The 18,884-nt window shown below is 42.5% G+C and overlaps 1 protein-coding gene across 1 annotated transcript in view; it reads left to right on the forward strand.

Moving 5' to 3' along the window:
• Positions 1–18,884, forward strand: part of LOC126482181 (hemicentin-2-like) — an 865,734-nt gene that overhangs the window by 643,630 nt on the left and 203,220 nt on the right. Inside the window, exon 5 of the mRNA XM_050106159.1 lies at positions 797–1,000. Coding sequence (XP_049962116.1) covers positions 797–1,000 — 204 coding nt within the window. The remainder of the gene's footprint in view (positions 1–796; positions 1,001–18,884) is intronic.

Here is an 18,884-nt window from a genome sequence, read left to right on the forward strand (position 1 = left end):
AAGATCTCTTGAGGGCGTCGTTTGGTGATGAACGTGTGCCGCCACTTTCGTCATGCTTGGCCTCCCAGGTCCCCAGACCACAGTCCGTGCGATTATTGGCTTTGGGGTTACCTGCTGTCGCAAGTGTATCGTGATCGACCGACATCTCTAGGGATGCTGAAAGACAACATCCGACGCCAATGCCTCACCACAACTGCGGACATGCTTTACAGTGCTGTTCACAACATTATTCCTCGACTACAGCTACTGTTGACGAATGATGGTGGACATATTGAGCATTTCCTGTAAAGAACACCATCTTTACTTTGTCTTACTTTGTTATGCTAATTATTGCTATTCTGATCAGATGAAGCACCATCTGTCGGACATTTTTTTAACGTTAGTATTTTTTTTTGTTCTAACAAACAGCCATGTCATTCCAAGCATGTGTGTCAATTTGTACCTCTCTATCTACATTATTCCGTGATTTATTCAGTTTTCAAATTTATACTGACTTTTTGATCACCCGGTATAAATAGCAGTGGAGATCATTTTGAATAAAATATTGTTTATGTTTCAAATAACAGACGTGTAATTATTAGGGCCAAATTCAGAATTCATACTTGTCCAACAAGTATAGTGTTTTGACGCTCTGCTTCGAGGCTATGCAGAGATGGTCGTAATGGTTAGGCGTGTCAGTGTAATCAAACATTAATTTTCCCCCGTAAGTTGAGTTAACAGAAACTATCTTTGGTGGATGATTTCCCCGTGTGCTGCTGTTGTCGCGAGCGGCTGGTGAGGGACAGGCGTGTTGCAGGCAGACCGCCGCCGACGGTGTCGTGGTTCGTCGACGACCGGCTGACGGAGGGTCAGCTACAGGCCGTGGGCCGCCACGTGGTCGTCAACCGCCTGGAGGTGCCGCGCGTGTCACGCCAGCAGCTCAACACTGCCTTCAAGTGCCAGGCCTCCAACACCAAGCTGGTGCTGCCCCAGGAGAAGACGGTCCGTCTCGACCTGCTGTGTGAGTACCTTCCCCTCTCGATTCTGCACCCTTACGCATTCTCAATTCACGACAGTAAGAAAGAGACAAGTAGTGGTCTGAAAAGTGGCTGGAGCCTAGGGTATGTAAGTCGCACTGCAGTGATGGCGAGGTATGCACCTTACTGTTGCGACCTAGGCACCCAGGCCCACATTTGCATGTGCAGTTTTCTTTTTAATCAAGTGACGTTTCCCATTGGTGTATTAGCGAGTCGAATGATACGACCGAGGTGTCTGCTGACGGCCATTTTTCTTGATCTGTACCGTCAAATCAGGCAGAGCTTTGTCAGTAGAGGCCGGTTACAGGGGCTTTGATACCTCTTTCCAACTTCCGTATTTAAACGTATACGCAGAGTGACATAGAAGGACGGTTTAAATATTTGGGGCAGCTTTCTTATACCAAAAAAGGAAAAAAAATTCAGTAAAAATTCACTATAAAATGCATATTTTGAGACCTATGAGAACTAGTTCAGTAGAAGATACAAATTTCACATTAGCAGAGATGAACAAGGGCTCATAGCTCTTACAGTCCACGTTCACTGGACATTTTTTCTTTTTCTGCTCCGTAATACCTCCTTCAAAAATATGGAAAGCAAAGAGCTTGCAGTAGAAGATGTGTTTCACAGTATCAGGGACGAACAAGTGCTCATAGCTACAAAATCATGCGTTTTACAACCCATGATTACTGGACGATTTTTCTTGTTGTGGTGTAATGAACCTGTAGCTAAATTTTTAAAAATGTCTTTGTGAAACAACCTTATATAAACTTGAAACTTACCGTGTTGTGAAAATTTTTGCGGCTATACCTGTTGAAATTTAAACCGACTTGTGCCGTGTTTGTGTTACTTTAACTATTGGACGGCAATACGACATCACATTCACCTTATTTATACAGTTATGTAGAAGTTCCGAAACCGTAAAGCTGCAGAAACACACCATGTATTTTGCGGTAACGTTAGAAAAATGTTAACCAGTTCTATTAGGACATTTATTAGAACTTCGGTTTCTTCCTGAAACAGCACTAGACCAGAAAATTAATTTACTGTAATAATAACATTCCCCTCTTAAACTTTCCGTCAAGTAGTGAAAGAAGTACATGTATTCAGTCCCAAGGAAAATCACTTCCGAATGAATTGGAAATGCAGTGAGACGTGAAACTGAACTTATTTTCTAATAGTAAAGTGTAACATTTATCACACTGTCAGTTAATTACTAAAATTTGTATTTATGCTCTAAACAGGAGAAACAGAATATAGCAATTCTGGCAGCAACGGTATTAGCAACGCTTACACTTGGCATAGAAACTGTGAATAACATGTTTCTCTTATAGCAGTTTACGATAATGTATGACACATAAATAGCACTTCAATTTTTCCTTCATTTGTAAAGCAATTACTGGTTTAAAATTAACAAGCAAATGAATGTCTGTTATTTTAGATTTAAAAATGGAAAGCACAGTTCTTTTACTTTACTGTAAACTGTCTGGGAAACTTTTACACTGTTTACAGTCTTAATATAGTACTTTAATAAATCCAGTAAATAAGTTCTTGAGTACGTCGACACGGTGCTGAACTCCACTTCCGAGGATACGGATCAGGAAATTATCCGGGTTAAAATGACAGCTTAGCCAATGCTTGCCCAACAGTCTAGAATAACATTAGTCTAGTATTTATCGCTGATAGTGACCTATACGTTTTACAAGTCTACTCATCAATTTGCCTGAAAGTATCTAGACGCTGAGCTGAATACAATGTGTAATTCGTGAAAACTTCTGCTAAGCTTCCTTATATTAGCAGCTCCATGTTGCTTCCATTGCAAATGATATCACTTCTTTTTCTCGTACAGTGTCTTTTAACTTATCATGATGCTGCTATGATGATTCTTTCTAAGCGCGCGCACACACACACACACACACACACACACACACACACACACACACACAGACGTTCATCAGAAGCTTTGTCTTTAATGAGCGACTCCGAGACTTCCATGATCTGACGGGATCCGGTATTGACACTGTGGCAACCATTTGTAACTGGCAGTAAGAAGTTCAGGTGGATGTAGCTTGCAGTAGTTATAGAGATAGGAGGAGGATAAAACAGCGTGGACAGATGCGCGAAACACATCGTCAGCCTGAGGATCACAATAACAGCTGGAGGTTATTCGATGCTTTTACGCAGTTATGCACTCAGACGTACTATGGGCGAATTCGACACGAGAAAAAGAAGCTTATAAGCTATGGGAAAACCATAAAAGAAGAGACTCAAACTGCCTGAGTTGTGATGTTACAGAAGCATTCTAGGAATTAAGTTTGGAGAAAATAAATGAGGAGGATCTTTGCAGAAATGGCGAGGAAAAGAACGTGACAGAATATTACGATGACAGAAAATGTGTTAAGACATTGTCGAACAATTTTCATGGTACTAGAAGAAACAATAGAGGGCAGTAATTCTACGGTTAGACAGCTTTGAAATATATAAGACAAATAATTGGTGACGATGGGTTTATTACTGTGATGTGCTGAGGAGATCAAGGTGAGCCGTATCAGATCAGTTAGAAGATTCATAACACCTAAATACAGAAGCATTTTGAAAAAAAAAAGTGTAAGAAAGTGACATATTATCAGTGTATGTACATTGGTAATGGATTTTAGTAGTGTATTGGCATAGATATCGAGAAACATTTTCACACTTTAATATAAAGAATTGAGGCAACTACTTTTAATGATTACAGTTGTTCAGAAGTACAACGCCATACTTTTTAAAGGTAATGTTGGTATCTAGTCCTACCAATCAAGGGTAAAAACCGTATCTCATCATCAATTTACTTCCTGACCCTCATTAAGTATCGCTGCCACCGCTTATTTGCATCAGCTTTGTCTACTCTACCAGTGTCATCGTCCTTGGAAAATACTTCTTTTACTTGATTACAGGTAAGTAATTTAGTTATTTATTGTATGACCGATTTGTCGTACGGATACCTGGATATTTTTATATCTGTTCTCTTCTGTTATGGGAAATTGTTGCAGTTCATATGGTGCTTTCGTATGGACTGCAGTCCTTTTATTTGGGATCTAAATATTGCATACAAGTTATTTTGAGTCGCTTCTCACAGAAAATACATTAATCACATTAGAATCGTGCGGATGCTCTTTATGGTACGAACTTCAAAATACCTTCCTTTGGCACCCTTCATGTTGTATAGGATTGTGAACATTTCTGCTGAACTCATGCGAATAAATACATTCACGGGTTGGAGCCCTAAACGTACACACATTGGCAATGAAACTTCAAACGATTTCAAGTCGCAGTGACATCCACGCTAACATTATCCATGTAATAACCTCTATCTCCTCACTTTCTACTGTCTTTAAAATTCAATATTTGTATTGCAAAGAAGCTGCGGAAAGTGTTTAATAAAGAAGAAAATGAAATAAGTGTTCAAGAAATTCTTCCATTTGACGTAATTTCGACGCTCACGTTTATCGGGAACAACGACAGTCCGCTATTGTTTTAAACTGTTACTTTGTTTCCTTTTCATTTGTTCACTTTCAGGCAATGAGAAGTGCGTGCCGTATACAAACAGATCTCTCAGCGGCGGTCCGACTGTTTGGTGATGGATCACGTGCCTTCTACAAATTGCCGTGCACGTGCGCGGGTATAAAGAGTGGGTGGCCCACTTACGGCGGAAGCATTTTAAAGCATAACACAGTCAGGTCCCGAAGAGTAGTCACGCTAACCAGAAAAAAACATCCAAAATTGGACGCCTTCACCAGCAGAAAACAAAATAAAAACACATCGTTCCTTCTTTGAGAGTAGAGCTAGGGTGGATGATCTTATTTCTACTTCAGTACCGTCCACAAGGAATTTTCGAGAATCTGCAAATCAGCTGTGATTGGTTTACAAAAATTACCTTTGGCAATCAACCTAATAAAGGAAACGAATTCGTAGTAATGTAATTAATTACAGATAGTATCTCATTGCCGGCCGCGGTGGCCGTGCGGTTCTAGGCGCTGCAGTCCGGAACCGCGGGACTGCTACGGTCGCAGGTTCGAATCCTGCCTCGGGAATGGATGTGTGTGATGTCCTTAGGTTAGTTAGGTTTAAGTAGTTCTAAGCTCTAGGGGACTGATGACCTAATATGTTAAGTCCCATAGTGCTCAGAGCCATTTGAACCATTTAGTATCTTATTTCACAACTGCAACATGTGAACCATTGGCTAAGGAGACAGCTTACTAATACCGAATTAAAGCACTTGCGTGAGAACAATTCAAAGATATTAGGAGCAAGGAAGTCACTTGATAGTTATCTAAATTATCCGTGATTTTTCCAGCGTTCATATTTCAGAAACTTCGAAATAGCTGTGAACGTTTGGCTACTCATTGTCAGTGGTGTCGCAGTCTCTGCTTTTGAAGCTCCACGATTGTAAAATTTTATCTTCTTGTACTGTACTCGTAAGTCCGTCAGCGTGTATGTGTTTAAAGACGCGTTCTTACTAATTTTTTTCCACAGTGTTTTACAACACAGGGTGGAATGTGAGAACCATTGCACTGTCGCAAGTCTCTGAAAACAACGGTCGGATCGTTCTACCAATGGTTCAATTCCTAATAGAAATCCGCTCATTGGTCACGGAGTCGTTCGAGAACTGCAGCGTGAAAGTCCTCGCTGCTGGAAAACCTCTTTCCCTCAAAGACTTTCATTCACATTGCCGAAAAAATGGAAAACACTTGGTGCAAGGTCAGGACTTGCCAAACAGCATCACACAAGTCTTTTCGGCCTTGATTAAATTGTGGAAACCACCTCATAATGACAGGATGCGACGCAGCATTTGCTCCACACACCGCCAGAATTTCCCGCTGAATCTGCGTCCAATGTAGATTATTTCCCCCACAAGAACAGCGTACTGTAACGTTTGAGTACTTTTTCAGTTGATAACGCTGTTTTACTTACAGACTGGCACAAAGGAATCCAAGGACTAGTACTCAAGTCTCAGAAAACGCCACTCTTGTTCTACACTACTGGCCATTCAAATTGCTACATCAAGAAGACATGCAGATGACAAATGGGTATTCATTGGACAAATATAATATGTACTAGAACTGACATGTGATTACATTTTCACGCAATTTGGGTGCATAGATCCTGAGAAATCAGTACCCAGAACAACCACCTCTAGCCGTAATAACGACCTTGATACGCCTGGGCATAGAGTCAAACAGAGCTTGGATGGCTTGTACAGGTACAGCTGCCCATTCAGCTTCAACACGATACCACTGTTCATCAAGAGTAGTGAATGGAGTATTGTGACGAGCCAGTTGCTCGGCCACCGTTGATCAGAAGTTTTCAGTTGGTGAGAGATCTGGAGAATGTGCTGGCCAGGGCAGTAGTCGAACATTTTCTGTATCCAGAAAGGCCCGTGAAGGACCTGCAACATTCGGTCGTGCATTATCCTGCTGAAATGTAGGGTTTCGCAGGGATCGGATGAAGGGTAGAGCCACGGGTCGTAACACATCTGAAATGTAGCGTCCACTGTTCAAAGTGCCAACACTGCCAACAAGAGTTGTCCGCGACGTGTAACCAATGCCAGCCCATACACTCACGCCGGGTAATACGCCAGTATGGCGATGACGAATACACGCTTCTAGTGTGCGTACACCGCGATGTCGCCAAACACGAATGCGACAATCATGATGCTGTAAACAGAACCTGGATTCATCCGAAAAAATGACGTTTTGCCATTCGTGCACCCAGGTTCGTCGTTGAGTACACCATCGCAGGCGCTCCTGTGATGCAGCGTCAAGGGTAACCGCAGCCATGGTCACCGAGCTGATAGTACATGCTGCTGCAAACGTCGTCGAACTGTTCGTGTAGATGGTTGTTGTCTTGGAAACGTCACCTTCTGTTGACTCAGGGATCGAGGCATGGCTGCACGATCCGTTACAGCCTTGCAGATAAGATGCCTGTCATCTCGACTGCTAGTGATACGGGGCCGTTGGGATCCAGCACGGCGTTCCATCTTACCCTCCTGAACGCACTGATTCCATACTCTGCTAACAGTCATTGGATCTCGACCAGCGCGAGCAGCAATGACGCGATACGATAAACCGCAATCGCGATAGGCTACAATCCGAAATTTATCAAAGTCGTAAACGTGATACGCATTTCTCCTCCTTACACGAGGCATCACAACAACGTTTCACCAGGCAACGCCGGTCAACTGCTGTTTGTGTATGAGAAATCGGTTGGAAACTTTCCTCATGTCAGATCGTTGTAGGTATCGCCACCGGCGCCAACCTTGTGTGAATGCTATGAAAAGCTAATCATTTGCATATGACAGCATCCTCTTCCTCTCGGTTAAATTTCGCGTTTGTAGCACGTCATCTTCGTGGTGTAGCAATTTTAATGGCCAGTAGTGTACAATGTTAGTAGTGTGGACCGACATTTTGTAACTTTCTAATGTCCCTAAGTAGTACGGAATGTGAATTAAGAATAAATAAATCGATATCGAATGTGTAGAATAGCTGTTGGAAGGAGAATAATGACACACTTAAAACAACAACAGGTAACCACACAGTAGCAAAGATGAACGAAGTTTACAACGCATCGACGACTTGAAGAAAGTGTAGGTTCGATGGAGCAATGAAGACAGCTTTCTTCTGTTACTGATTGGTGATACAGACATGATGATGAAGTTTCTTGATCTAATGTCCATCGTAATATATAACTGACGTTTGGACCATTGGAAATCATGAGATAAAGATACTGGAAAACATTGAAGTGTGGTGTTATCGAAGAATATTAAAAATATAGTGGACATGTTCTACGTACTGTCTAAGTACTAAAAGCAATACGTAATTGATTAAGTCGAGGGAAGTCCCTTACGAGAAGAGCAGTCTAGTTTTTGGGACACCTTCTGCGTTGTACAGGATCACTTTATCTGGAAGGTGCAGTTGATATGAGCTGTTGTCGAGGCAGAAAAAAATCACAATATGAACATGAAATGCTTGAGGTTAGTTGCTGCGTAGAGATGAAAATGATAACACGAAACAGGAAAAGGCAGAGGACAGGACTGCAGTAATCGCGAACTGATGAAAAAACAGAAAATTCTCTAATTTGGGTGCCATCATTTCAGACATTATTCGTATGGCACATTTTCGCTAGTTAACATCATCTCACACCACAAACTCTCCACGAAACTTTTGTAACCCACAGAACATTTGCACTATAGGAAAGGACGGAAATATAGAAATGAAGGTAAAATCTTCTGGGTTCTTAGGCCACCACAAATTTCTTCTCTACGATCGACGGTTCGACCCTTTTCCTGGGACCTTCTTTAGTGGCTTGTAGTGTCTACGCTTAACTAACCATTGTTAACGACTGGTGTTGCGTTCCTAATGAAAGGATGCTGTCTTACGCTTATATTGAAGATGTGGTGTTATTGACTGTCATTCGCAGGCTATCGCCATTGAACAGAAAGGGGTTTTGACCGTGCTAATGCTAAAGAAGATTTAATGATTGAAATTCTTCCGGCTGCGTTTGGTGGACGGCCATGGTAATCGTAGACAGAGCAAGAGATTGTCCGCAGAGGTAGCTTCATGGATGTTATTTGTATTACTCGCGTAAGGTGGCCACGTGTTCACTTCCTTCTTGACGGGAAAGCAGTAAACAGGAAGCCTATAGCCGACCTCTCTGGTAAAGTTACATTCTTCCTCGAAAATCTCAACACGTTTTCGAGCCATACTGCTATAAACACTGGTTCCAGTGACACGGCCGCCGTTCCACCGATGTTCTGCTGTCACAGATTTCACACCTTGATTTAGCCGCATGTGGAGATATTTCTCCCACAGTCCTTTCTGTTTCGCCCACATACCCTTCGTCACAGCCACATGTCATTTCACAGACTCCTACAGGGTGGAGATAATAAGGTGCTTCCACATGGAAAAAGTCTGTTATTTTGTTTTGAGTGATGAAATGGTATGTATTCCATTTTTCCTAAAATTATGCTGATGCCCTCAGTGAACACCAGACTGCAACTTACCAGAGCGAGGAGGTTGTTCGTCCTTCCTATGAACATAATTAACATTTGATTCAATGGGCGCCGTCAATGACCTAACTATCACAGCCTTCATTGTCTTCTTTAATAAATCCAACGTCAAACTGTTATTATAATTTATACTGGAGGCACATGAAGATAGTGTTTCTTTTGCACAATCCGTGTAACTTCTTTCCCATGATGATTTTCCACCAATAGCAGCAGGAAGAATTTTAATCAATAACTGCTTCAGCAAAAGCACCGGAAAACCCAATTTCTAACCGAACGACGATGGCCTACCGATACGAACTACATGTATTTTGCATAATGAGCCCACTTCTTGACTATAAGGGCGGGACAGCTGGCTTTTATAAAAGGAAGGGACACAGGCCTTTGACAGTGTTCAGATAACTGTAATCACCACAGAATCGCGAAGAAGATCCCAGTTGACGAGTTGAAACGTCGATCCTACAGAAGAATTGTGTCACTGGCTAACATCTCATAAAATTTTATTTTCAATGGCAATGGGTCCGAAAGCCTGAAGACTCACAATATACATTGTATACGAGAACCCACACGGAATGGGATATCAAGAAAGAAGTGTTCGGACTAAAAAAGACGTGCCGTATCGAGGAACCATCCATTAGATCGCTTTAGGCAACCTAAAGCGATTTAATGAAACCACTGAAAACCCAAATCAGGATGGCCGGACTCGGGTTTGATCCTTCGTCCTTCCGAATGAGAGTCCAGTGTGCAAATCACTGTGCCATCTAGCTCGGTAAACAGCAAGTAAACTGCTTAGTATTTCCCAAGTAATCTGTACAACTGCTACTACATTTTTCCCAATGTGAGACAAGACGGTCAGTGCCCCAGTGAAGAAACGACTGCTGTTGCCTACGGAACCAAGATTGTAACCAGATGTACCCTCTTCATCCGAAGCAAATAGACAACTATGAATGTCTTTTTTGGGGCTTCAAAAATATGTAAATTTCTTAGCAAAAAGTCGGGACTCTACAGGGTACGTGTAAGGTTTTCCCGGCCAAACTCCAACAGCGATGTAAAGTTTCTTCACTGAAAATGCTCGATTGATCTCAGATGTTGATGCGGAAACGAGGAAAAGTTGCTGAAATTGTACATCTGGAGAAAACCGTTGTGTGTAAGTGTAATGTAGACGATTACAAATCTGGAGGTTGTGGAACTGGATACATTTGAAATTTTATACTGACGAATGATCTTAAACAATAAGTAGACTGATGAAACCTGGAATAAAGAAGTACCAATAAGCGCACTTGAGGATGGATAGCTACAAAAGGCAGTTAACAGAAGAAGGGATAGATTCGGAGCCAGTGCTCTACGGCATCCGGTATTAACTAAGATGATGCGGGAATGGATAATGGAGTAGAATAAAGAGCTGGTAAATATTGACTAGTACATACAAAGTAGACTATACGTCAGTCTGGGAGCGCTAATGACGTAGAGATTAAAACAATAGCACAAGCTAGTAATGAATTTAAACTGATTGTGCATACTGTCACTCGTACGCAAGTATCGTCTTTAGAAGCAATTAATGCTTATTATTTTTGAGGCAATTCTGCGTGATATTGCTAAATATTGTAGCGTACGCAAGTTGGCTTATTCATTCACGTGCCGCACGCAAATCCAGGTAGTGGTGAACCCAACATAAATTATACATCCTTAAAAAAATAATAAAATTGAGTAAACACTCAGCAAAACCTTTGATATAGAGTAAGGTGTGTCTCCCGTTCCTATAGGTGTTGGCCTACGGTAGATGTGGCAGTACTCTAATAAACAAAGTGTGTAGAAAGCCCAATAACACAAACAGCTATTTTGATACTACTTCGAACTGTGACTCCACCCAGAAGAAAGCAGTTCGTAACACATTGTCGACGGGTGCCTTCCGAACCAGTGACATCAATATCTTGTAATAGCAGCTGAATTTCGTAAAGGAGCTACTGAAGGCCTGTGGCTATAATGGTTTGTCCATAGGAGGGGTTTTCAAGCGAAAGAGAATTAATTATAGTAATGAGAGCACGAGAATTGCATTCTCCCTTTGTTTGGTTACAGTTCGTTTCAAGAGCTACACCACATCGGCAGAATTCTTAACAAAAATGGTTTAAGGACATCATTTCTCCGTGACAGAAAATAAGACTTTTCCGACGTAAAACGGTCGCATTTCATCACGCCACACTGCGGTAGTCTGTAAAGTGATGTCTTGTTGGAAGAACTTTCCTAGTAGCAGTTGATATTTATAAGAACGAAACTAATTTTAATACAGATGAAGGCCACAGCCTTCCAGTTTCGTAGCTTCCCACCAACAAGGATGCAAATACTCAACCACGTGCGGGAAGAAATTAAGTAACAGGAAGCCTCCTTTGTGTCACGACGTTAAGATATTGATATTGTTGTTGTGGTCTTCAGTCCGAAGACTGGTTTGAAACTGCTCTCAATGCTACTCTGTCCTGTGCGAGCCTCTTCCTCTCCGAATAACTACTGTAACCCGCATCCTTCTGAATCTGCTTGCTGTATGGATCTCTTGGTCTCACTCTACGGTTTTTGCCCCCACCACCCGTAGTTCCCTCTAGTACTAAACTAGTGATCCCTTGACGTCTCAGGATTTGTCCAACCAACCGATACCTTCTTTTAGTCAAGTTGCACCATAAATTCCTTTTCTCCCCCATTCTATTCAGTACCTCCTCATTGGCTGGGTGACTGACCCATCTAATCTTCAATATTCTGCTGTAGCACCACGTTTCGAAAGCTTCAATTCTCTTTTCGTCTAAACAGTTTATCGTCCACGTTTCACTTCCATACATGGCTATTCTCCAAGTAAATACCTTCAGAAAAGACTTCCCAACACTTAACTCTATATTCGATGTTAACAAATTTCTCTTCTCTAGGAATGTTTTTCTTGCCATTCCCTGCCTACATTTTATATCGTCTCTACCTCGACCATCATTAGTTATTTTGCTACCCAAACAACAAAACTCATGTACTATATCAAATGCCTCTTTTCCTAATCTAATTCCCATGGCATCACCTGATTTATGTCGACTACTTTCCATTATCTTTGTTTTGCATTTGCTGATGTTCATCTTACATCCTCCTTTCAAGACACCGTCCATTCCGTTCAACTGTTCTTCGAAGTCCTTTGCTGTGTGCGACAGAATTATAATGTCATCGGGAAAACTTAAATTTTTGTTTCTTTTCCATGAACTTTAATCCCTACTTTGAATTTTTCTTTGGTTTCCTTTGCTGTTTGTTCAGTGCACAGATTTAATAACGTGAGGGATAGACTACAAACCTGTCTCACTCCCTTTTCAATCGGTGCTTCCCTTTCATGCCCCTCGACAGTTAAAAATGCCGTCTGGCTTACGTAAAACTTGTAAATAGCCTTTCACGCCCCGTATTTTACCCTTACTGCCTTTAGAATTTCAAAGAGAATATTCCCGTCAACATTGCCAAAAGAAAAGGCTAGAAATACTATAAACATAGGTTTGTGTTTCCCTAAACCTATCCTCTAAGATTAGTCGTAGGGTCAGTATCGCCGCTGATGTTCCTACATTTTCCCGGAATCCAAACTGATCTTCCACGAGTTCGGCTTCTGTTAGCTTTTCCATTCTTCTGAAAAGAATTCGTGTCAGAATTTTGCAACCGTGAGTTATTAAACTGATAGTTAGGTAATTTTCACACTTTTCTGCAACTGTTATCATTGGAACTGATATTACTGCATTCTTCTTGAAGTCTGAGGGTGTTTCTTAGTTTGCAAACCAGATGTAAGAGCTGTGTCGTTGATGGGTCTCCCAAGGCTATCAGTAGTTCTGACGGAATATCGTCTATCCCCGGACCTCGTTACGACTTACATCTTTCAGATCTCTATCAAATACTTCTCGCAGTGTCATATCTCTCATCTCTTCTTCAGCTATGTTCACTTCCCTTTTTATAACATCGCCTTCATCTCTCTTGTATAGATCATCTATATACTCCTTCCACGACGGATGACCTCAGAAGTTAAGTCGCATAGTGCTCAGAGCCATACTCCTTCCACCCTTCAACTTTCCGTCTTTGCTTAGGACTGGTTTTCCGTCTCAGCTCTTGATATTCATGTAGCTGCTTCTCTTTTCCCGTGAGGCCTCTTTAAACTAAGTGTAGGTGGTGTCTACCTTTCCCCTAATCAGACACGCTTCTAAATCCCTACATTTGTCCTCTAGCCATTCCGGCAGATTCAATTTCCGCTTCCTGTCAATCTCAGTTTCGTACTTTTGCATTTAATTTTTTTTTCCTTTCAGCAGTTAAATTCAAAATCTGCTGTGTTCTTCAACGATTTCTTGTAGGTCTTGTATTTTTACCAATTTCATACTCTGATCCTTTCACTATTTCATCTCTTAAAGCTATCCATTCGTCCTCTACTGTATTCCTTTCCCCTGTTCTGGTCAACAGTTGCCTAACGCTGCCTCTGAGACTTACAACAACCTTTGGTTCTTTCAACTTATCAGGGTCCTGTCTCCATAAGTCCCTAACTTTTAAAATGTCTTCAGTTTTAATCGGCATTTCATAACCAATAAATAGTGATTAGAGCCTGCATCTGCTCCTGGAAATATCTTACAATTTAAAATCTAGTTCCTAATTCTCTGTCTAACCCGTACATAATCAATCTGAAACTTTCTTTTATGATTCTTAAACCAAGTATTAGCGATGCAATTGTACTCTGTGTAAAATTCTACCAGGCTCTTTCTGTTTCATTCCTTTCTCCCAGTCCATATTCACGTAATACATTTCCTTCTCTTCCTGTCATCTAATTCCAGTCTGCAATCAAATTAATGTCTAATAAGTATCGGTAAATACTTCAGCCTCTTTCCCTGGCTTTTTCGTTGACTGTCCAATGATGATGGCACTTTCGTCGGAATAATCGCGTGAAAACTCTCTTTTATTTGTTAGCACGATACAAATTTTGACAGTGCGGGCCTAACCTGGGAAGCTAGTATATCCTGAAAAAGTTCCTTGCAGAGGGCCAGAAAATTACATAAGAAGCAGTTGGTAGACGTACATGATGCGGAGTAACAACGCAGAAAATTCTACCTTCAAAGACAGTAGTCACGAAAGCCAGCAGACCTTCATATATTTTTCTGCAGGAATATGTAAGCATGTTAACTGAAAAGGGACCACTTATTGTCACTTTCCTGTTGCCGGCCGCGGTGGTCTCGCGGTTCTCGGCGCGCAGTCCGGAACCGTGCGACTGCTACGGTCGCAGGTTCGAATCCTGCCTCGGGCATGGATGTGTGTGGTGTCCTTAGGTTAGTTAGGTTTAAGTAGTTCTAAGTTCTAGGGGACTGATGACCACAGCAGTTGAGTCCCATAGTGCTCAGAGCCGAGCCACTTTCCTGTTCCGGGATTTACGAATACTCGTGTCACAATGCGTAGAGTTAGTGAAATTTCGTTTCTCTATGATGGAAATAAGTGTGGGAACGAGATTAAGTTGTATAGTTGTTTTCATTACGAATAGATAGGAGTCTGGCACTAATCTGTTTGGACGCGTTAATGCGGTGAGATGGAGTAGCGACGTGTCTGGCCCCTCCCGGTTAGGCAGACCCGGCTGACAGGTGGCAGACATAAACAGCTGTGCGGAGTGTGGGCAGGTGTTGGCGCTAATGCGCCCTAAACGCTTGAGTGGTGCTCGACTGCGGCGGGCTGTTTAAACAGCGCTAGGCGTCGTGCATATTGCACGCGGCTTCCTCCACACGTGGCCATTCAACAGAGCCGTAGCTTCGCTGCACTATAAGCCTTCTCAAGTAGACTTCAACACGGGTTTTAAAAGTACATACACACGGTAGTACTTCGCAACGCATTCAATAAAAGAGTTCTGCCGTTATCAGATATTAATATGAAAATGGAGAAGAAGTTCCTGGATGTGCTTGTCTGAAGCATAGCACTTCAAAAATGGTTCAAATGGCTCTGTGCACTATGGGACTTAACATCTGAGGTCATCAGTCCCCTAGAACTTAGAACTACTTAAACCTAACTAACCTAAGGACATCATACACATCCATGCCCGAGGCAGGATTCGAACCTGCGATCGTAGCGATCGTGCGGTTCCAGACTGAAGCTCCTAGAACCGCTCGGCCACACTGGCCGGCTGAAGCATAGCACTGTATCATGCTGGAAGCAGAAAATTGTCCTCCATTTTCAACAAACGAGGAACATAAATGAATACTACTGCGGTCATGTAAAGGGTGGGTGGCAATGAGTTTTATTCTGAGTACGTTGCTTTTCATGATATATGTCACTGAAGAAAAATTAAATGCGTTTGTGGCATTATTAACCGGGAGTCCTCTTCTGTGGAGTTTGGTCACCTGGTGCAAATTTTCTAAACTGATTTCAGTTACGAGATTCTATGGTGATGAAATGTTAATGAAGTTCCAAGCGGAGAAACTCCCCGACCCGACCGGGAATGTAATGAAAATATACATTGAGATACATTGAGGTGACAAAGTAATGGGATAGGGATATGCCCCGGCCGCTGTGGCCGAGCGGTTCTAGGCGCTTCAGTGTGGAACCGCGTGACCGCTACGGTCGAAGGTTCGAATCCTGCCTCGGGAATGGATGTGTGTGATGTAATTAGGTTAGTTAGGTTTATGTAGTTCTAAGTCTAGGGGACTGATGATCTCAGATGTTAAGTCCCATAGTGCTTAGAGTCATGTGATAGAGATATGCACATGTACAGGTGACGGTAGAATCACGTACACAGCGTATGAAAGTGCAGTGCATAGGCGGAGCTGCCAATTGTACTCACAAGGGAACCTCCCCATCGCACCCCCCCCCCCCCCCCCTCAGATTTAGTTATAAGTTGGCACAGTGGATAGGCCTTGATAAACTGAACACAGATCAATTGAGAAAACAGGAAGAAGCTGTGTGTAACTGTGAAAAAATAAGCAAAATTTACAAACTGAGTAGTCCATGGGCCACATAAGCAATATCATGGACAATGTGAGCTGAGGAGCGCCGTGGTCCGGTGGTAGCGTGAGCAGCTGCAGAACGAGAGGTCCTTGGTTAAAGTCTTTCCTCGAGCGAAAATTTTACTTTATTTTTGCATAGTTATTATCTGTCCGTTCGTTCATTGACGTCTCTGTTTACTGTAATAAGTTTAGTTTCTGTGTTTTGCGACCGCATCGCAAAACCTTGCGATTTGTAGACGAAAGGACGTGCCTCTCCAATGGGAACCGAAAACATTTGATCTCAAGGTCATAGGTCAACCGATTCCTCCACAGGAAAACATATCTGATATATACTATACGACACTAGTGACGGCATGTGCGTCACATGACAGGAATATGTTGTCGACCCACCAAACTTGTACACTTGGCGATTGGGTAAAAAGATTCTTCCACCTTGCCCGATTTAGGTTTTCTTGTGGATGTGATAATCACTCCCAAAAAAGTGATGAAAACATAAGAGTTTGTCACATAAACTGAAAATAAAAAGTTAAACTTTTCACTCGATGGAGGATTTGAACCAAGGACCTTTCCTTCCGCAGCTGCTCACGTTACCACGAAACCACGGCGCTCCTGCGTTCCCAGTGTCCTTGATGTTGCCTATCTTCCCGTGAACTACTCAGTTTGTATATTTTGTTTATTTTTTCACAGTTCCACACAACTTCTTCCTGTTTTCTCAATTGATCTGTGTTCAGTTTTTCAAGGCCTATCCACTGTGCCAACTCATAACTAAATCTGAGGGGGGTGCGATGGGGAGGTTCCCGTGTCAGGTGATAGATGTGAAAAGGTTTCCGACGTGATTGTGACCGCGCGACGGGAATTAACAGATTCTGAATGTGGGACGTACTTGGAGCTAATGGGACATTTCAGTTTGGAAATCTTTAGCGAATTGAATATTCCGAGATACATGTGTCAAGAGCGTGCCGACAGTAAAAAATTTCAGCCATTGCCTCTCACCACGGATGACGCCTTCCCGAAGTGGCCGTGCGGTTAAAGGCGCTGCAGTCTGGAACCGCGAGACCGCTACGGTCGCAGGTTCGAATCCTGCCTCGGGCATGGATGTTTGTGATGTCCTTAGGTTAGTTAGGTTTAAGTAGTTCTAAGTTCTAGGGGACTAATGACCTCAGCAGCTGAGTCCCATAGTGCTCAGAGCCATTTGAACCATATTTTGACGCCTTCCCTCAACTAACGAACGACAGCTGCGGCGTTTGCGTAGAACTGTCAGTGCTAACAGACATGCATCACTGCTTGAAATAGCCACAGAAATCAATGTGGGACGGACGACGAACGTATTGGTTAGGACAGTGCAGTGAAATTTGGCGTTTATGGGCTATATCAGCAGATGACGGGCACGAATGCCTTTACTAACAGCAACACATCGCCTGCAGCGCCTCTCCTGTGTTCGTGCTGGTATGGATTTGACCCTTGACTACTTAAAACTGTGGTCTCATCAAATGCTCCCGATTGCAGTTGGTAAGAGCTTATGTAGGATTCGAGTGTGTGAGAGACCCCATGAAGAGACGGGCACAAGGTGTCAACAAGGCACTGTGCAAGCTGCTGGTGGCTCCATAGTGGTGATGATGTCTGGTTAGTGGGACGCTCATCTGCGCAGTTATTGGCGCCCGTACAAATTCCCAAACTTTTCTCAGCCCAATCTCGCCACTTTTATGAATGATGATGAAATGATGAGCACAACACAAACACCGAGTTATCCTGAGGCAGGTGAAAATTCCTGACCCCGCCGGGAAACGAACCCGGGACCCCCGTGCTCGGGATGCGAGAACGCGACAGCGAGACCAAGAGCTGCGGACTCTTCATAGTGGTGTGAAATGAGTTTGCATTTCAACTCAACCAATCATTGACTGGAAATGGTTATGTCGGCTACTTGGAGACCAACAACGGTGGATATTTATGGATAAGTTTGCGGCTTGTCACCTTCCCACATTTGTTCGCCAGTAGTTTGAAGAACATTTTGGAGAATTCGTGCGAATGATTTGGCCACCCAGATCTCCCGACGTGGATCCCACTGCACATTTATTAGTGATAATTGAGAGGTCAGTTCGTGCACAGAGTTCTACACCGGCAACACTATCGTAATTCTGGACGGCAATAGAGGCACCATGGATCTATATTTCGCCAGAGGACTTGCAGCGGCTTGTTGAATCCACTTCACATTAAGTTTCCGCAGTACACCAGGCAAAAGAAGGTCCGACACGACACCTGGAGGTGTCCCATGACTTTTGTCACATTGTATATACCAATGATCTCCCACTAAAGATGACACATGATTAAAAAATATTTCTCTTTGAAAATTAGAGACGATCTGGAACACAACATAACTGTTCTAGCTAACAGGATAGGAGGTCCGACACGACACCTGGAGGTGTCCCATGACTTTTGTCACATTGTATATATCAATGATCTCCCACTAAAGATGACACATGATTAAAAAATATTTCTCTTTGAAAATGAGAGACGATCTGGAACACAACATAACTGTTCTAGCTAACAGGATAGGAAATAACATTAGCACATGGCTTTCACCGAACAGACTATCGCGTAACTGAAACTAAACGATTGTATACAGCTTCTGCCACGAAAGTTTTGTAATAACGAAATTAAAATGTCGAAGAAGGTCAAAAAGTAAATGAAACCTACTATTTGGGCTCGTATGAGGTGGATAGAAGACTTTCCAAGAACTATCATGTTCAAGATATTGTGCAGAAAATACATGCTACAATGATAAGAGCATCGTTGCCTTCCTTTTTAGACACAATGTCAAAACAACATAACTTCCAGAGTACGATGCTGAATGGGGAGAGTTAGGTT

This window comes from Schistocerca serialis, chromosome 5, assembly GCF_023864345.2.
Source record: "Schistocerca serialis cubense isolate TAMUIC-IGC-003099 chromosome 5, iqSchSeri2.2, whole genome shotgun sequence".
Taxonomy (NCBI): domain Eukaryota; kingdom Metazoa; phylum Arthropoda; class Insecta; order Orthoptera; family Acrididae; genus Schistocerca; species Schistocerca serialis.